This window comes from Lineus longissimus, chromosome 3 (assembly GCF_910592395.1).
Source record: "Lineus longissimus chromosome 3, tnLinLong1.2, whole genome shotgun sequence".
Taxonomy (NCBI): Eukaryota; Metazoa; Nemertea; class Pilidiophora; order Heteronemertea; family Lineidae; genus Lineus; species Lineus longissimus.
In genome coordinates, this window is record NC_088310.1 from 24,356,639 (window position 1) to 24,378,599 (window position 21,961).

The 21,961-nt window shown below is 40.4% G+C and overlaps 2 protein-coding genes across 2 annotated transcripts in view; both read left to right on the forward strand.

Annotated features, from left to right (window-relative positions):
• Positions 1-21,961, forward strand: part of LOC135484321 (neuropeptide prohormone-4-like) — a 123,750-nt gene that overhangs the window by 63,310 nt on the left and 38,479 nt on the right. The gene's annotated exons all lie outside the window — the stretch shown is intronic.
• On the forward strand, positions 1,439-1,825 carry LOC135484871 (uncharacterized). The gene has a single exon (XM_064766565.1). The coding sequence runs from the start codon at positions 1,439-1,441 to the stop codon at positions 1,823-1,825; it is 387 nt and encodes a 128-aa protein (XP_064622635.1).

Genomic DNA, 21,961 nt, shown 5'->3' on the forward strand with positions numbered 1-21,961 from the left:
AAGAAGTCAGCAAGGCCAAGGCGAGCTGGATCCAAAGCAAGTGTGACCACATAGAGTCCAGCCTACATGCAAACAACATCAAGGTGGCCTATGACACAGTTAAAGAGCTCACCCAGCAGAAACAGCGCCGACTGACGTGCATTGACGATGCCGATGGCAACCTTCTTGCAGAGAAACCTGACATCACAAAGAGATGGCATGAGTACTGCTCTGAGGTGTACAATTACCAAATTACAGCCGAGCAAGAAGTTCTCCAAGAGCTCAAGGACAAGACGACAGAACAGGTTGATCCAGACCCCGAAATCCTGGAGAGCGAAGTCGAAGCAGCTCTGAAGTGTCTGAAGCTTGGCAAGTCATCGGGAATCGATAACATCCCTACAGAGCTCCTTGCAAGCGGTGGAGAAACGGTGATCAAGGCATATACTAGGATAAGCAACCAAGTGTTTAGGACCGGGAATTGGCCTAAGGACTGGACAACAACCATCGACATTCGTACTTAATTTGTGATCAATAGTCATTGCAGTTAAGAAACGTGCCATAGTTACGGCCTGACGGCCAATTTATGCCATTTGACCTCTGTGACCTTGACAAGAAGGTCATATTAAAAACCTGTGTGACATATACTGTATGGTGGTTAGATGTACCCATGATATCAAATTGGTGGCAATCGGGCAAGAAGTTAAGGAATAATCACATTTTTAAGGTTTTTGGATTTTGCCCCCTGGTGGTCAAGTGGTGAATCATATTGGACCAAACTTCAGTCCCTAAGATCACCTGACTGAGGGGTAAATGTGTACCAAATTTTGGATCAATAGTCATTGCAGTTAAGAAACCTGCCATAGTTACGGCCTGACGGCCAATTTACACCATTTGACCTCTGTGACCTTGAAAAGTAGGTCAAATCAAAAACCCCTATGATATGTGATGTATCCTTACTAGGACTACCTACCATAAATTTTTTATTGAAAACGGATCATTAATAAGAGACATATCACACTTTTTATGTTTTAAGTGTTGGCCCCCTGGTGGCCAAGTCATGAACCAGACCGGACCGAAATTCAGTGTCAGAGTACCTCTGACCTAGGGGGTCATGTGTACAAAGTTTCAAGTTCATAGCACAAGCGGTTAAGAAACGTGCCACACAGGATACGGACGACGACGGACGACGACGACGACGACGACGACGACGACGACGACGACGACGACGACGACGACGACGACGACGACGACGACGACGACGACGGACACAGGGCTATCGTATAGACTCCCCTAACGGTGAGCCAAAAATCCAGGTTCAACTCATCCCAGGACGGCGACGCTTACCGTACCGTCAACAAGGAAGTCAAAAAAGCAGTCAGCAAGGCCAAGGGGAGCTGAATCCAAAGCAAGTGTGACCACATAGAGTCCAGCCTACGTGCAAACAACGCCAAGGTGGCCTATGATTGACACAGTTAAAGAGCTCACCCAGCAGAAACAGCGCCGACTGACGTGCATTGACGATGCCGATGGCAACCTTCTGGCAGAGAAACCTGACATCACAAAGAGATGGCATGAGTACTGCTCTGAGTTGTACAATTACCAAATTACAGCCGAGCAGGAGGTTCTCCAAGAGCTCAAGGACAAGACGACAGAACAGGTTGATCCAGACCCCGAAATCCTGGAGAGCGAAGTCGAAGCAGCTCTGAAGAGTCTGAAGCTTGGCAAGTCACCGGGAATTGATAACATCCCTACAGAGCTCCTTGCAAGCGGTGGAGAAACGGTGATCAAGGCATATACTAGGATAAGCAACCAAGTGTTTAGGACCGGGAATTGGCCTAAGGACTGAACAACATCCATCGTCATTCCTATACCAAAGAAAGGAAATCTACGTAAATGCAACAACTACCGGACCATCAGCCTGATAAGCCACCCGAGTAAGATCTTGCTGAAGGTGATCCTCAAGCGTCTGCAACCGCAAGCCAAGGCAATCCTATCTGTTTAACATGAGAGAAAAATGGCGTGAGCGTTGTTACCAGCTCCGTCTTAGCCGGAGGTGCACAAGTAAACTGTCTTCGGCCTATAAGTGGAAACTGGACACGACAGATACCGCTTTCGTTTTGGATACCGCTTTCGTTTTGGATACCACTTTAGCATAGGACTCCACTTTGGTTTTGGACTCCGCTATGATCCCGTTTTCGTTTTGGATCTCGTTTTTCGTTTTGGATCCCGTTTTCGTTTTGGATCCCGAATTCGTTTTGGATCTTGTTTTCGTTTTGGATCCCGTTTTCGATTTGGATCCGTTTTCGTTTGATCCCGTATTCATTTTGGATCTTGTTTTCGTTTTTGATCCCGTATTCGTTTTGGATCCCGTTTTCGTTTTTGATCCTGTATTCGTTTTGGATCCCGTTTTCGTTTTGGATCATGTTTTCGTTTTGGATATCATATTCCCTTTGGATCACGTTTTCCTTTTGGATACCGTTTTGCTTTTGAATACCGCTTTGGTTTTGGATACTGTCGTGGTCCCACGACACCATCCGTCCTCGCACTCAAAAGAAAAACTAACGACTGATTCGTACGCATCTCTAAACTTTATATATGACAATGATGATGATGATGGTTTAAATCTGTATCGACGTCCCCCTGAGTAGACGGTACATAGACAAGTAGCATTATATCTAGGCATTATTACAAAGATTCAGGGACAAATAAGTTTAACATGAGAGAAAAATGGCGTGAGCGTTGTTACCAGCTCCGTCTTAGCCAGAGGTGCACAAGTAAACTGTCTTCGGCCTATAAGTGGAAACTTGACACGACAGATACCGCTTTCGTTTTGGACTCCGCTTTGGTTTTGGACTCCGCTTTGGTTTTGGACTCCGCTATGATACCGTTATCGTTTTGGATCCCGTTATCGTTTTGGATCCCGTTTTCGTTTTGGATCTCGTTTATTCAAATGAATATATATGTTCGGGCCACAGACTTTTATCCCTTCAATTTTTCGACCATAGATTTTCACCAGTCCGTTAATGCCTGTGACCAGCGTATTCTGTGTTAGAATCACAACCCTTGTTGCCCTTTCAGCATGTTTTTTTTTTTATTGATAGATCAAAGAACCAGTTGGTTAAAGAAAAACATTGATGCAGATCAAGATTTAAGTTGTTACCTACAATAAATATTGTCCTAAAAATTAGAAGTGTGAAAAATCATGATGTAAAGGTGATCGAAAAAATGAAACGCTGCCACAGTGTTTGTCAAGGATGGCGATTATCAGCAATGACGGCAGAAGTGCATGAAGCAAAACGAAAGCAATATAATTGTTCATGTATGTATTGGCGTTAACAGCTTATTGAACAAATGAACCGTTTTTGCAACAGATAATCTGAAACATCAAGCTTCAAAAAAACTGAATCTTACCAAAAATACTCACGCTGGGCAATTTCACTACAAATACATAGAGCAAAATTGCGGCTTTGACACTATTGATTGCGGTAATTTCTTTATTCTTTCGAACTTACTGATGTATTTGCCATGGTATTGCACACGACTTATTGCCAATAAATCTCAAACTACTGGAAAAGGCTGATTAACTCAGAAGGCACTCCTAAAACGTTCCTCTAACTCATTCCCTTTCGACCGACGGCGAGAAATCGTTTTCTCTTTAGGTGTTAACAAATGAGCCAAACCCAATTACCTTGTGCCTTAATCATCATGAATCCCAACAGGATTGGAACAATCTAGTCTTCAGTTCGAAAGGAAGCAGACTGTTCGTTTAAATGAGAAAAATAATTCCGCTATATCATTTACTGTTTATTTTAGGAAAAACATTTAATCGAGTTGATGTACCAATCTCTCTATTGCTACTGTTATTGCTTCTGGTTCTACTGATGCATCTGGTGCACTGAGACCATACCTTTCCAATAGAGAGAAAGAGAGAAAATGTGTCAATCTGTCTTTCAGTGTTTCGAAACAATGAAGGGAAACACTCCAAAACGATACCATGGCGCCATGGCAAGGTACCGGACTGCTTATCGAGAGGTTGTGGGTGCGAATCCCTTCCGGGCCACATTGTTTGCAGGTTAAAGTGATACGCTTACATTAATGATAATAATAATCACGAGACTTACATAGCGCTAAATCCAACTGGTTTCAGTCGCTCAAAGCGCTTCACATTATTTGCTCACTTACATCATGGCCCAGTCACTGAAAGCTCCAAAAGACTTTGATTTTAACTTTGCAAAAAATCCTGGTGATAATGTATCAGCGGGAATGTCGAAAATCGTAAAGCCTTCAGCTACATTTTTCGTTGCGTACTTCGAAAGTCGTCATGTGATTTTTCAGTATTTGCTCAAATTAAATTTGTAGAGTGCACTCGACGCCTACTTGACTTCGTGATTGTAAAATGATCCTATGGTAATTTCTTACCCTAAGAATGAAGATTTGTTCATCATTTTCAGAAAAATAGAGACTTGGCTAATAACTACTCTGTAGTTGCTATCGACGGAGACCATGCCTTATATTTTATAATTGAAATTGCCTCCTGCGCACATCTTCAACCGCAAACAAGACACTATTGGAGTAGAATAATGGGACGATCTAATCAGAGCTAATTAAGCAGAGACTTAGTGAATTAATCATTCGTCCTATATGTCATGATTGTTTGTTGTGCCTGTGCCTGTATTCCATGACAAGGAGCCATGACAACGGCAACAGTTTGCATTGTTGCACATTGTTTACCATGTCCCAATGACGGAGACACCAGTTTGAAAGTTTTTTCAATATCCTGGATTCAGGATGTTGAACCTATGGTCGAGTTACTCTAGCTGATGTTAAGCTGTTGGACTTTTTTGATGTGAGTTTGTAAAGATCATCAGCTTCAATTAATTTAGGCTTTGTAATTTTTGTACCTCACGGGTCTACCATTCCAAAAATTGTTAAGCAATGCCCCTTTCACGTTTTAGTTACTCTTTATTTTAACCTTCACATTCATTATGGACCGACTTCGGTTCGATGAAGCGAAATTTCAATCCAACACTTTCTTTAGCTTTGAAATTTTGAGATTACTCCAGGGAATGTGAACTATGTTCGGTCTTTATTATTTGGAGGTTTCAGCGTCATTGTGACGCCACACATGATAATTCCTATACTTGAAAGCAGCGACTTTCTAATTGGTACACTGTCGACATTCATTTCGACATTGTCTGGTGTATGACTGCTTCGGGGAATTTCAATTCTGAAATTTGTTTGAAATTTAGATGGAAGTAAAGGCAAGTCAGCTAGCAAAGGCAGTTATATCAGACAATCTTCTGATTGGTCATGATCGGATAGTGTGTTGAATAGAAACAACCAATCGAGAAAAGCCTTATACGTGTAGGCATACATCTTACATGTTATCCACTGAATAATCCCGGTATCATGTGTGCAGTGCTGCATACATTCCTATCTTGTTCGATAATTCAATTTTTTTTCTCAATGCAAATTGTCTAGAAGGGAAATGAATCACCAACTTCTCAGATTTCTTGCCCAAAGCGATCGTTCCTTTAGTCCAAAGAGCCAATGGGTGCATTAATATTAGCAATCTCGAATTTATCATGTTATAGATTCAATGTGTCTAATTTGCATGCATAATTCATCTAATCCCTGTTTTAGCGAAGATGGCAGTTTTCCTAATTCAGCTTGGCATGTAGGGACTTTTCCATTATTGACCCGCTGCGGCAAATTGGTGAAACTAATTTCAATTGAGTAGAAAGAAGTAAGGCAGTATTGAAAGAAAACACATCTTCAGTTAACGTAACGGATAGTATAAAAATCTTCAACACACGAACGCATGAATGCACACAGGATTACAGAAATCATCTCTGTTTTGTTGTCGGGCATCTTCAATTCGTTCTCATGAGATATCTTGATAGGTCATGTAACCATAGCCCGATCCTTCATCATGTGTGTTCTGGTGCAGACACTCTTCCCCTCCGTGACTGCACATGCGACTTCAATAATTCAGAGGACCAGTACCCAACCAACAAGAAAAACAAGCCAGATTCATAAAGTTATATGTGATATATACCGTACATTAAGACGATATTATACATTTTATGACGTAGTGTACGGCTGAGCAATACCTCATTCTAATGCATAGTCACGCTTGCTCATAACAGTAATCCTATGAGAGGTTTAGGGCGTCCAGATTGGTGATCCTTAGTACGACAGCATCAGTATCCGCTGGCTGTTTGTCATGATTAACCATTGCATTCATTCCTTTTTATATGAGTAAGACTGATTGAATTGGGCATAGTGGTATGGTTACAGTGCAAAGCAGCAGCGGTCGTACACTATGAGTGTGTAGTGTTAATGTGCAATGTACACTAATTGGTCGTGTATTAAACCAAATACGAAGCAATGTTCACAAAATTCAGTTTGCAGTAAAATAGGAACCTGTGCTTTATCTTCGAATATGATAATGAATCCTAATTTTACACAATGTATCTTCGACTAAAAAATGTATTTGTACATATTCATAATTATTTGTTTTCTAAAATTCGTGATACAATACAATATCCTTGAATGAAAGAAGCAAAAACACAAAGTGTACATAAAACGTGTCGTTACACACTTTACAAACACAATTACGACATGTAATTTTAGAGTAGGCCTCAGTTCCGTATAGCCGTGAACGGGAAACTATCCTTTCTCTTACTCTTACATCTAAATTACAACAGCAACCAAAATTGATCGTAGTTTATGACTCAAATCGTGATTGGTCCAATCTTATAGTTTGTTCTACCGTGCGTGTCTTCCGCTGAATTGCCCATCAATTTATTTTCTCATTTTCCCAGGAAAAATACTATTCTGAATATTGATAAGCTTATTAAGTCCGTCTGCTTATTATCATGATATAGATTGAATCCCAAAGAAAATAGAGAAAATTATGAATTGTGAATATAACTGTGGACGTATATACTACAATCCGCCTTTGTAGCGTAGCTTTCACAGTTATTCTGTTGGATTTGGGATGTACTTTTTGGGGACAACCCATATTTGTGCAGAAATGCACGTAAGAGGTGTGGGTAGATGTAATGAATCATTGTGCACTTGTGCCTTCGCATTGGATTATCAACAAAAACAGTGAAACCAAAAAATCGTTCATTGGTTCTTTGTCACCACGATTGCCTGGGAAATCGGCACTTGTCGCCAATAGAATAGTTGACGTTCTAAGGAAAGCGATATTCCTATTGAACCAATTTGAGCAAAGAAAAAAACAAGAAGCCACATACAGACATCACTTCCGCATAATAGGCAGCTGAAGATTGGGGTTGGGAAATACCAGATGGGGGCTTGTACATTTCACGAGCTACTTCGCTTTGAAATTCTTAAGTATGGTTCAATCGATGGTTTGGATTTGAGCTGAAAGACAGCTTCTCGATAAAAGCTTTGCGCCGTGACGGGACTCATTCGCGCAGTCACTTTGCCGCGTTATAAGCTCGAGGAAAAAGGTCTAGCGGGTATCCGTGCCGTAGCCTGAACACAGGAATGTCAATCGTGTCTTTAACTTTGCAACTTTTGACAGCTTAAGAAATGGTGATCAATAAAAAGATTAAAACCGCCTCTCAATCTGTGTTTGAGTCTCAGTCTACATTTGAGAATCAATCAAAGCTTATATAGGTAAATGGGATTGGTTTGGTTTTATATCTAGCATGAAATAGGTGAAATAAGCTTTTACTGACACAGAACTCTTTCTATGTTGACTACCTTTGGATAGATTATTCTTGAATAAATGCTCATGCACTCACTCAAGTGCAGTTTTGAAATGTGTAATCATATGTTTTTTGCCATTTGTCTTTGATTGGATAAAGGGTCATCATTGGCGTCCATGGCGTCATATGAGGAATAATGCCAGTTATTTCTCTCTCTTGCATCAAAAAAATACATCTCTGAAAAAAAAGTGTCACACGGAAATCCCTCTTGCAGCGTGAGAAACACTCGGAAGCACATACATAGTGCGTTTTACATGTATGTGGTCTATGCTAGTATCATGACAGGGAAACTACGAATACCCCGCACGGCTTGTATACGTACCCGCAGTGCACTCGCATTGCAATGCACATACATACGCCTAATAAACTCAGTTCATAAAACAAGCAACTGACAATCAAAAAAAACATCATTGCAACCATTAGGCAGTTTGTAACTTGATATCAAAACGTGTTCTAATTGTATTTTTGTGTCGATTACGGCGATAACTTAATTTATAAGTTACAATAAAATGCAAATGAAATTTAGCATCAGCGTAAAACGTGATAGTGCGTAAAATTCGATAAAGTCGTAACGATGAAGTCAGAGACTAAAAACGACTTTGCCATTCAGGACGTTGTAATTGAATGAAACGACCAGGGGCCATTGTGCTCACAGGTATTTAGGTAACGACTTAATTGACAATGAATGTTTCTTGAGATATGACCGAGGAAGACTCTGAGGTACTACTAGTATCTTTATCCTAATCATAGGGCACTTCATATGTCACTGCAGTTAAGAAACATGCCATAGTTAGGCCGCCAAACAGCAAATTCACGGCATTTGACCTCTTTGACCTTGAAAAGTAGGTCAAATCAAAAACCTGTATAATATGTAATGCATCCTTGCTGGGAGTACCAACCATAACAACTTGATCGAATACGAATCACTTATGAGCGAGATATCACATTTCTAGGTTTTCACTTTTTGCCCCCTGGTGTCCAAGTCGAGAAGCAGATCAGACCAAAATTCAGTGTCAGAGGTAACCTGACCTAGGGGCCTTGTGTACAAAGTTTCAAGTCCATAGCCCTAGCAGTTACGAAACGCGTCACAGTTGCGCTCAAACTGCCAATTTACGCCATTTGACCTCTATGACCTTGAAAAATAGGTCAAATCGAAAACCTCTACGATATGTGATGTATCCTGGCTAGGATTACCAACCATAAAAATTCCACCAAAAACAAATCACTAATAAGTGAAATAACACACTTTTTGTGTTTTCAGTTTTGGCCCCCTGGTGGCAAAGTCAAGAATCAGATCAGACCAAATCTGGCTGTCAGAGGTCAGCAGACCTAGGGGGGTCATGCATAAAAACTTCCAAGCTCATAGCCCTACCAGTTAAGAAACGTGCCACAGTTACACTCAAACGGCAAATTTATGCCTTTTGACCTATGTGAGCTTGAAAAGTAGGTCAAATCAAAAACACGTATGATATGTGATATATCCTTGCTAGGAGTACCTACCATAAAAATTTCATCAAAAACAAATCACTAATAAGTGAAATATTACACTATTTATGTTTTCAGTTTTGGCCCCCTGGTGGTCAAGTCAAGAATCAGACCGGACCGAAATTCTTTGTTAAAGGTAATCTGACCTAGGGGGTCATGCATACAAAGTTTTGAGTCCATAGCCTTAGCGGTTAAGAAACGTGCTACTGTTTTTGCAATGGGATACGACGGACGACGACGACCACCACGGACGACGGACACTGCGCTGTCATATAGATTCACCGTACCGATGAGCCAAAAGCCTACATTTACAGTCAATTATTTCATTTAAATTTAAGATAGAGGCCTCCTATTAACGTTTGCTTATTGCTGCTGAATCACTTACCTGAGCTGCTGAATCACTTACCTGGGCTGCTGAATCACTCACCTAGGAATTGGGGAGATAGCGGCCATAACGGAAATTACCAATCTATTGGGCTAGTTTGACCTTTCTGTTCATAGTCAGGCAGGCCTGCGTGACATCAACTCGAAAATTTCACCAAAAAGGACGATAACCTGAAAACAAAAGTCCAGTTGTTTTGATTCAGATACCGTGTCCACAATCACTTTATCAGAATGCTTTTCGTATTCCTCGCATATTTGTAAAGGAGATGATAGACTATTGGTGAAAGATTTATGTCATGCCGGAGCTCTATCGGGAGGCCCGGAGGGGGCAAAGAAGTTGCACATTCCCCCATCAATCAACCACCACAAAGATAGGCTTTTTAGGATACTCCCGCTGGGAGGACACTTCTGAGAGGATCGTGATCGGCTGGTCAATTAACTGGAAACTTAATCTTGGCACATTAATTCAGTATTGTTATTCGAGTCCATCCAATAGCGGATGGGGCACCCTCGGGGTTGGGCCTGAAAGGCATCCTTCGGTACCAATTCTGCAGCCTCCTCATATTTCTCACGTAATGGCGGTTGCATGAGCGTTTGTGTGCTTTTTAAACTCTATGTCAAACGAAACGAAAAAAGGCACTGAAGTGAATTGACTATTAACTACATTTCCAAACTCGCTGTTCGAATACTAAACCTTTTTCTTTTTTATTCCTATTCATTTTTGATGCGTCGAGGTATTTCCTATACGTCCACTCGCGACCTTACTCCCTCAAGGGAAATGGGACAAGGCGAATCAATGTGAAAATTTGAGGGTGAAGGCGTGTTTTGCCCCATATAGTGCCTAAATGTATACTTTCTCATCGCAACAAATGTCTTTAATTTGAACAACCAGGCAGTTGTTCCGAGTATACAAAGGGTAAGCTTGATTATTAGTTTCGCAACACTCTGGTTAAAGAAGTGTCCATAACATTATCCTAGACGAGGAACGGCCATGTTCATCAGTTCAAGGAAAAGTTGAAAAAAATGAATTCGATATCTTCCGATTATGTAAAAATGCACTACGCTGGCGTGTATAACCAGTGCCTACAATGCGGCCACTTTCGTGTACAAAATTGCTAGTGGGACACAATGTACACTTTTTACACAAACGGGCCGCCTTACGCATTCAATTCCCAACTTGCTAGTAGCTAATACTGTCGTTGCTTCTGGGGCGAGTAAATCAATTCAGGGCAAATTTCAAGGTCAACGTGACACCCCGACTACTAAGTACTTTATGTAGGTAAGAAACAGTTGTGTGCAAATCACCAGGGATTCGCCATTAATAAGTCTTGACGCCTAATAGGACCTTTATTAATCATAGGAGATATCGTTGCTGTTGGAAAATTGAGATACTGACAAGTTGCAGTTAACTGAATGGAGGATATAAACCAACGCATTGTGTCAAGCTCTTCAAGGGTTTTGATCCATGTCAACAACTGTAGGGATGTTCTATACAAAAGATGAGTAACCATTAGTGCTAACTATGCTTCGAGGACATCTTATCGCGATTCTGCAATGCCATACTGCGAAAGTCTTGCAGTGATGGTTTAGATATTTCTAAAAATAACTGTTTTCACTTTCGCAGCGACATTTGAATTGAGATAGAAGCAAAGAGTAGATTCCATGGGGGATTGTATGATAATATGTAAAAAGGAAAAAGGAACGACTTAATCCAAAGCCTGATGAAAATGTAAAGACATTTCAGAGAGGCATTTTGTTATTCAAGTTTTTTTACCATGTTCTGACATTTAGCGAGAGATTTTCAGCAAAACAAAATCCCCGGCCTTAGACCTTACCCTCTTCCTACTTCAACGACCTTTATGATTGCACAACGACCGATCGATGGAGCAAAATAGGGATTACGGCGAAAATATTTGAGGGACGGGAAGGGGTAACACTTGCCCTGTCGACTTGCCCAAGGCTAAACATTTAAACATGTATAGACTTGATTAGGATGTTTTATAGGCCGTTGAGACACATTACAATGAAGTGAAAGACTGAAAAAACATATTTTCCATCACATCAGTTGTACTAGTATACCTTTTAGCGCCTCATTTTGAAAAGACGTTTTCCAATACCAAGCATCATGTATCCGATCACTTATTGTTGATTGATTAAATGATTGATTAATCCTTAAATTCAATGAGTTAGATTGTTCAGTTGGGCAGCAACTAACGACTAATAACATGCAACTCATTATAGAATTTCCCAAGTGTGTCACTCAATTTCAATTTTATTTCCTGCGGGAATCGGCTGTCAATCGAATAAGTCAAAGCTGAAATGCATCTTCAAAATGAACCAACGCCATGTTTGAAAAAAGATAGCCGCGCCGCCGCACGGCTTTCATTGTAAACACAATTTTAAAGCGACTGTCTACCCCCCCCCCCCCAACCCCTTCGTTATATACATTGCATAGTATATAATAGACTACTCCAATGGGCGGTTGCGCTGTCATTAATTTTTCTGGAGCAAAAGTGACAACTTCTCGCGATGCATTTCAGTGTCAATCTATATTTTAATATAAATGAGGGTTCAAGTATGTATCGAAAGCTGGGAACAAAAATATTAGATAGTATCGGAGAAAAATTACACAGAAAGTAAATAGAGTGGGCCTGTACATGGCTACAACTAGCTATAAATTCTAGCTATGAATATGCGCAGCGTAGGCCTGAGCTCAATAGCGCCACACAGAGAAACCCTTCACTAAAACTGCAGGTTGACATGAAATTCACCGACCACACGGATCATGAAGAGCCAGTGTTGTAGGCGTACACTTACAAGTAGACCTATGCAGCTGAGTAGCTATCATGTACCGCTGTATTATTTGATCATTACTTCTGACGATAAAAGTATCTTACCGAAAGCAGATTGAAATGGTCTTACCTTATAAGAATCTATGAAACATGTGTCCTCTGCGCTGCACGAAATACGTTTCATTGCACGCAAAGTAGGTCATGTTGTGAGATGACGGTACAGTGCATTTCATGACACGCCCCGTTCCTCGAATGTCTATACGCTGTTCCAAAATACGTTTCGCTACAGACTATTACCCAGACACCGGTTCACATTGAGTAGGGTTATCTCGTTTGGGCCAACATGATCCTGTGCAGCAAACTAATCACCAGTTAGTCGCATGAATTTCACAGGATAAGATTTTTTATTGCAGCTACATGCAGTTTTATGAATCGCACTGTATATACTTCATTGATATACTATCTACATGTACATAATGTACACATACATGTATACTCTACTCATTTCTTGATGCGAAGTTAAAGAACTGGACTCTTTATGATGTCCTGAATGCAACCATCGAATGGTGCATTACATCTTTTGACTGCCTTCGTCACGACCGGTCAATCCGTTTCGCCTAAACGGATTATGCTACCGCATTTCTTCCTCAATTCAAAGAAGCAACTCAAACAGACCACAATCTCTTTTACCTTTTTTGAAGTTGCAGGCTACGAGGTCTGAATCAAAAATATATATGGCTTGAAACGAAGTGACATGATCATCAAGCGAATTTCTTGACAGATAGGCCATACTACCAAAGACTTCCCGAGTTGTGAAATGTAATTTTTGTTTGAAGTCCGGAGGAGTTTTTATGAAGGCCTTGTTGTGACCATAACATCTTGGGCTACCGTTTTTATACGATTATAATCACTCACCCACTATTATTTTCTAATTGGATTTCCAAGTTTGCAAATACTGTAGATGAATTCAGCCGGCCCTCCATGGTAAACACTCTTGGAGTCAAGTTGCTGTGCTCAGTCGGTTTTCGAGATACTTGTCATTTAGCTTTCTTTCATCACTCTTCATTACCCCAGCCCTGACAATGGTTACAATAGCTTTGGCTGTGGTTTATCCATGCCCTGTGTAGCACTCTCGGTTCGGTCAATTCATTATCTGGTAATTCGACACGCTAATCTAATATTTTAGCAATCTCATTTCGACTTAGTTGTCTGTGAGGCTAAGGGTTAGACAGTCGCATCTTACAAGATCTTAAATATTCAAGGAGCATGGAGGAAATCGTGGATAAACAGTTTACCATTCTGGTCAGCTCGATTCAACTTTACCTTCGTTACTCGTTACTTTCGTAAATCAAAGGAGTAGGCATTTTTCTACAGGCAATTTAACTGGCATATCAATTTTTACCAGTGTGGAAAACCTAGACTGTAGCAGCCACTTATAGAAACCTTCAGGCACCGACCCCCTTTTGTGCCAAATCGGAATGGATGGTTAGAATTAATTTGTTTCTTCCATCTTCGGTTTTCATGTGGACGTTCCTTAAAAAGGATTTACACCGCCAAAGTTCCAACACATTCCTCTACGGTAACAGTTGCGAATTAGAGTGTCCGCACTGTGTAGCAATAAGAACACCTCAATTTCATTCTATGGTTAGCAGAGCACTGGTCGGGAAAAATAAGTTTTCAAATCACAATTTCGAAAACATGTGATTTCCAGTTATATGACGCGAGTTTTTCCTTTTATTCCTGTTCATAAGTCGAGCAGTTCTTAGGCTGAGGTTATCAGGGTCCAAATGAGCCCTATGGCTGACTTGCTAACATGCATGGTACAGATTTATCAACTCATAATGAGATAGCGCACTGGACCTTACATGGTACCTTGCGGACCAGAAGGAACAAACTGATTGTAACGAGGGAAATAAGAACATATCTTGGCGGCAGTCATGTAAAAAGAACACCTGGTTCCTTCATTCGGCGGAAGATTGTCAAGACCAAGAGCAATCTTGCCAACGGAATAAAGTATACAGCTAGAACAACAACTGGCTGTAACAATGATGACGTGTTGGGCGTGACTGAGTAGGACAACCATAAAGAATGTAAAATTCGACCTGCGATTTCCTCAGGCATTGTACTTCACGTTTGTATCTGCTTTCCTTCTGAATGCGAAGAGTGAAATTGCACACACGTCAACTGCGAACTAGTGAAGGGTCTATTCCATCCAACTTAGAAACTCTGACGATTTAAATTTCAAAAGATCCTTCTCTGTGAATAATAATTTCTGGTAAAGGTGATAGCATATCATTGAATTAATTTGGTGGTTTGCCACACAATCTCGTAGACAGTTTCCTAAGCGTAGTATGCAGCTAACTACATGTACTGTAAAAATGGTTGTTGGTCATGTAGAAATTTCCATAAACCAGTCTAGAAATCTTCTACGAGTTGTTTGCAGAGCGAGGTGCTTTGAGATGACGCGGCAATGATATTCGCTCTTACCATTCGCCTCACGGAGTTCATTCTGATTGCCATCCAGCATAATAGTCTTTGAAATTTCTATCTAAATATCGTGAACACCTCAAAGTGAATTGTCTCCATACAGACGTAGCCTGGTATCATTCCTACTGGGATTAAAGACAACCTGTGGAATATAGATTGGAATATAGATCAACGCTTTTTCTACCTCGCCGACAAAGTTAGTTGCCTCACCCGAAATGGAGACATTTCACGACAGAGGAGACTACATGATTCCTTTTGATAATCAGGAATTGGTTGTTGGGCTTCTTGGGAATAAACCCATGTTAAGGCCAATGTTTTCTAGATGATGACAGGTTGTATCTGACCATTCTCCTGTTTTCTACAGCTATATGCTCATCATGAATAAGATTTGTGGGACCTGTTATCCATGAGGACGATATATCTTGCTACACCGGTCGTGAAATGGAACCTATGACATGAGTGACTAACGATGACAACCGTTGTACGGTTTTCAAAACAGGTCAAATTAACCTTGTCCATTTCACCACTCTTTTTAATGAAATCTCAACGGGATATCAATATCCGGAGAAAAAGAGAAACATGCAAATGGCTCCTCCACTTCGACGCAACCCACCCGTTCAATGACTCATCTATAAATAACGAATAAAGATTGAATTAGATGCTCTGCTGTTAAATAATGCACGTGCTACTCTCGTTCTTCATTGCCCGCTACTTATGGCGGATTTCATTTGAAATGCACCAATGTGCGTTTCTCTTGGCCGAGGCGTGCTTAATTGGTGTAGGTGTTCCCCCTACGGCGTCCCCAAGTTTTTGCAACATTTTACTTTCGAAATGAAACATTGATGTGATGAAATTAGTTTCAAAATCAGAAAGGCACGTGGAAATAACCACATTTCAAGATGGATTCCATGAACGAAATTCATCTTGATCGTCAAGATGTTGTTATATCGCTACATCTCGCTGCATCTCTGGACAACGCTGACCCAACTCAACATTATGTGTATAACAAAACGGGTCTCGCAACCTACATGTATGAAGTTTCATCGCTGACTGTCTGAAAAATATACTAGAAAACAACTGTGCTACGTATGTCAAACGCATGAGGATCCGTATGCTTCTCACGTTACGACCATCATTTTGCCATTCCTCCATTACCCAGCCTACACCACTGTGGCATTACTATATTACTATCCGGAGAGCCCAGTGTGTTATTCCAATACAATATGATGCATTGCCTCTTCTAGAGCTTTCATTTCGTAATTGAATTGCAATGATAGCATCGTTGGAGGATTGGGTCACCAATCGAAGTCCCGTCACCCAGTCTCTGGACGAAAGTTGATTATGAAGAACACTACAGCGACTTCTTGTCTCTTTTGTGCCCGGCTTGATCCATGGCGTGACGGGGAGGTGTGGCTATGGATCAATGCTTCGAAGGTACGGCTAATGAGCTTTTTAAAAATAAGACATGATGCTCTATAGAACGTAGCAATGCTTGACTAGCATCGATACATCAGCCATAGAGAGAGTAGCTGGCTAACATTGTGTGGAAATGACCAATTGGATTTTTGAATATTGTACTCGGGACTCTCTGTCTTGGGACTGTTACACCGGCTTGTAGAATTGGGTGATTGAGTGGCGATATGAACAGGGTCAATTTTCAAGAGAAAGTTATCAAGGGAAATAATTAGCAATTATTACTATCGCAAAAATAGCGACACATCATCGAATACAAGGGTGCAAATGATCCGCAGTGATTAATGTATTTAATCAATTAATCAATTAACTCTGTTGGCATTTTCGATGATGTTTTATACACACACACATCAAGGTTTGAATTTGATCGATAAATCTAATAGATTTGTCTGGTTCCGTTTAACAAGATTCCAATTAAGAATATTGAGAAATGTTGAGTTAAGATATGTGTCAGCTGGGAGGTTGCCCCATGTACAGTTGTGCAGTTGTTTTGCAATGTAGAAGGATGTCTGAGTTTAACCGCTTTGACTCCTCTTTTATCCGATTCGTATCAACAAAATTGCAAGTGTTCGATCAAAGCCACCCTTGAATTTAACTGCCTTCAAATGGTGAATACAACTTTTCGAGATGAGGCCGATTGCGACCTCGGTATCTTCCCCCAGTGTTCACTTATAGCCAGTCTTTGTGTTAACTTCGTCTTTTTACTAACATATCATATTCGCAGCTAAGCAAATGCTCAAGTATTCATCGAGCGCTTTTCGATTGCTGATCCTTCAATGTCTATTCAGGAATAATTCATTCTTTCTTTACATAGAACTTGTTTAGTTGTCCCAATGTTGTCATCAAATGGCTATGAATCGTTGATGGATGGTAGTGGAGGTGAAGTAGAAGGGCATGGTGGTGAACTTGTTTCAGAATTAGGTGACAGTTCTACACTCAATAGCGTATTTAAGTGGGAGTAATGTATCGTCACCGTAATAAAATAATTGCCCAAGTCTTATTTTCTACTTTTGAGAAAAATGGAAAAAACTCATTAATTTCCTAACTCTTTCAAAATTATTTTGCAGCAAACTTAGAATAAGATGTTCAAACATGACAATGAACATGCAAATGATGATATGTCTTACTGGTGTTACATAACGGGTCAAGATGACTTGAAACACAATAGTTTCAATAACATTAACATTTTCATGAATCTGTACATGCACTGTCACATACAACAGAAAGCATGAAAACGCGATGAATGGGGAATTCAGTAAAAATAAAAAATAAAAATTGTTAACGGATTGTGGTGGATAGTTAACGTCACACTTTGTTAAAAAATCAGCCGAAATGCTAGCCCGATTAGTCACTATTATCGCGGAGGAGTATGCATCATTCTATTCCTGAAGAAATAGTAATAGCTAATGGTAAAAGCAGTTTAGGTACCTGAAGGTGGTACCTTTCTACCCCACCATCGCCCACGGAAAATGATAAGTGGAACGATATGATAAAAAGTGGTGATTTCTATTACTTATGAATACAATTTGCCACACGAAGTGCTGGTCATACCCAGAGGACGACTATGCTAATCAAATCCATCTAGAGGGGGATACGACTCATCCTTATAGTTAACAATGGTCTTCAGGCGTTTGGGAGATTGCCGCAATGTGTCATCTCCCAAAGCCAGATTTCACAACCTATGATTTGATTTCTGCTGACTGTTCCAATGCTAGGGCTAGAGAAAACTGGGATTGATGGTGCAAGTCGCTCTTAGATACAGACCTCAACAGTGAAAAGCGTTACATGAAATTTGTCATTATTCATCATGATAATCATGGAAAATGTAATAGATTGTAAAAAAACCTTCTCAGCCAGTGAGGATGCAACTGGGAAGGATTGTATGCCCTTCAAATGTCAAACGTGACACTTCTTGCTGACACATGCCAGGTCATTGTTTGTTCGTGTTTTGTTGACAGGACATGTAGTGGGTGCTCAAGAGCAATGCAGGTGAATCGTCCCAGTTTTTCAAATCCCTCATTTCGAACGCACAACGACGCTTATTTTGACCATTCTACTCAGTCATTCGAATGAGCCAGACAAGGCGTTTGGTCGTACATCTACTTCCACACACTTTTGAAACGAGTGAGAGGCGGGAGTATGTGGGAGGACGGGGAGGGTAGTGTTTATCATGCCATACAAAATTCACGGGAAGCATCCATAGTATTTTCAATCCAGAGAGCTGTCTGGGTCCAAACATATGATCATTTTTGGCTATGTATCTGAAAGGGCAGATCGACAGAAGAGTTTGCGCTGTAAGAGTACATGTAGCTTACTTGCTTCAACTTCAAAATGGCTTCAATATGGCTAGCTATGTCTGATGAAATTAACCATTGACGCAAGTGCCCATGCTAACTACATGTCTATCACGGTTGATGGTTCAACGGTCAAATAAACGTTAATGAACGAGTATGGAAGCCATTAATCATCTTGGCGTTGGGGATCTGTATACGAAATCATATTTGCTTTAGTTCACTTAATTTGCTTTTATTGCATTGCAGGACAACGTAGTGTTTGGGGTCGTCTCAAAACCAGACAGTGGATAAAAGTTGCTATTTCTATGGAATTGACTCTTGTAACGCATTAAATTATAACTACCTGCATGACATAAATTGACAGTTTGATCACTTCAAACCTACTTTTCAAATGGTATGGTATACTTACGTTCAATTCATTCTATACTTTACAACCAACTTGACTTTCACCAATTATACTACAACAGTCTAATTCTAGCCCAAACACCACTTTTCATCTGGAATCGATTAAAACTGGAGGGCATGTCACAAATAGTGATATCCTGTCCGAAGCAGCAAACCTATTCTATCGTCGCACAGAAGAGAACTTTAAACGCGAACAAATTCGCAAAGAACCTAAAATACATGACATGCCTACCCTATGTTGTATCACCTGTCACACAAGCGGTATACCATAAAATCTCACTTGTCCTTCAACATAATACACCATATCTATCTGAGAGCACTCAACATGCCCAATATATCATTAAGATTCGCCAGGAGATCATCTGACCAAAATATACACAAAATTGGGAAATTCGTGTAAATGCATACCGTCCTGCAGAAATCATTGGAACAACCACACAAACGTGTGTTCACTCTCAATGCTCAAGCCAGGAACCGACATTGAATACATGCATTGCGCGAGGGCTTATCGCGCGCATTACGTCATCAACAAGAGTGGATTACCACGGTGGGGAGGTTTCCATTCAACGCGATTGTGTTCGAGTCACAAAGGGCTTGCGTAATCGCAGACGACATGTATTTTGGCGTATGAGTGTGCACTGGGGCGCGAGCGTAAAATAAGTGACCCTTCTATTAGCATGTTTAGTACGTATGCAACATGATTATGGCTATTGGAGTTGGGGGGGGGGGGGGGAGTGATTTCATTTTGTACCTCTGAATTTAGTATACATGTATAGCATCTACATAAACACTGATAGTTCAAGGCGCATGTTTATCTTAAAAACGTTATATTGACGGACGTTAACCACCTTTTTCGGACATAGCTATAAGTTTCACGGTCAGCGATTTCTGAATAAATTATGGAAACAAGCCATTTCATAAAAACATCTACAACATGACTCTAACGGTTGGCAACCTTACGAGTTCAAGAAAATAGTTAGTCAGTTATGAAATTGCTCTCGACATGTCCCCTTACTTTAACGAGACGATCCCAAAATTAATGTTGTGACTCTTGTTTATATACACAGTCACTAGGCTGTCCATTACTCATCGACTTTTCCAACAAGCAGCATTATTTCGATAAATAATTTAAATCAGTTTGTACTAGTGAGTAGAGTTTGAATGAGAAATGCTGTTCTACATGTAGATCATAATTTATCAGGGGACCATGATCATCCCATCGAAAGTTTAGGCCGAATTCGGCCTACTTTGTCGTGTTTGCTGAACATAATCGACTTCATCCACTGACACTCGTGAGGGAAGTATGCTTATTGTCCCGTTTTAGGACCACCCTGTATGGTAACATGATGGTCATTTTGGTCGTGCTTTCCGTATCAAGCTATCCAAAATCGCTTTGTTCACGCAATGTATAATTTATCAATTTTAAAAATGTGTTTCGTAAGACTTCCTTCTGCTTAAAGTAAACGAGATCAAAGTGGCGAAAATTGTTCCAAAGACAGATTTATTGACAGGAAATTCATCAATATTTATACACAAAAATCTTTCACGCGATCCATTACACGACATGATTTCTGTAGTTTATTTACGATGTGTTTGCAAATACAACACACACAAATGTGCGGCCTTCGTCAATCTATGGGCGATCGCCTTGAGAACATTTTTGGCAGTCGGTAGTTTCATTGCCATTACGTGGCAGAAGCCGCACTACTAGCACTAGCCTGGGGAAGCCGCACTATAGCGCTGGCACGTTGGGGAACATAAAAAGTAATTTGAAAGAACTGAAATAAAATCGTGACCTGAAATATTCATGCGTCAAGGCATGTGCATTTTCGAGGGACATGTCGTTCAGAATTAATTCTTGTCCGTGGGTAAAAAAGGCTGTTTACAAATGCGATATTGGCACAGTTTGAAAGTTCGACGCAGAAAGCTGTGGATTCTCACGACTGATGCAATCTTCAAGTGTCACAGAACGAACAACGCTGTGCTGTCAGCTGCTGGTATTTGTTTATATTTGTTTCGTTAGTGGAGAAGTGGTCCAATGTCCCAGACTATAGGAACATAGCAAGGCATTTTCAAGCAAATAAAACAAACAATGAATAATGACTAATCGTCCATTCTACAATTTGACGTGATATATCAAATTTCGCTGCTTAAGGTTTCCAGCTAAATTACATTACTAGTGAGTGTCCACTACAAATATGAGTGTATAAGGGTATCCCAAACAGAAGTTTAAAAAAATTCAGATATCATATATGTAATAACAGCTTCGTATTCATTAGGCGTACATGTACTGCTTGTTTGAAGCTTGGCTACAATATGTTGATGTAATTAAGGTATAACAACGACCTCTCGAAAAAAAGAGTACAGTGGGTGTATTTTCATCCTATTGGTGCAGGCAAATGAATAAAGTTTCCGTCTGATAAATCTAGACGTGGGTGATCACAATAAACGAAGTCTCCTGTAAGTGCTAAACGGCTAAATTTCCTTACATTCCTCATAAAACTCCGCATTGACGCAGTGTCGTGGCTAACTCATTGGCCCAGTGGCTAGCCAGCTTCCTAATGTCTGTCAGTCTTCAGATGTATCAATAAAGCGCGTGTGTTGCAAGATGATTTCCCCTGATGGCCACTGTTAATATCTGGTCCAAAATGTGTTTAACACAAGTGGCTATGATATCTCCTCGCATTGACATGATTTCATTATGCAAGACTGAAGAAGAGTCTCTAGACTTGTGGCAATGAATATTGTCTTTGATCGTTATTATTGAAGAAAAAGACGAAAGATGACACACAGTATCGCCTCAATATTTCTTCAATATTGCCTGAAAACACTGTTTAAACTAATTGCGTCAACGCGCCCGTTCCTGATTGGCATGGAAGCGGGATTAGCCATGTTAGCCAGGCGGGGGAATCTATCA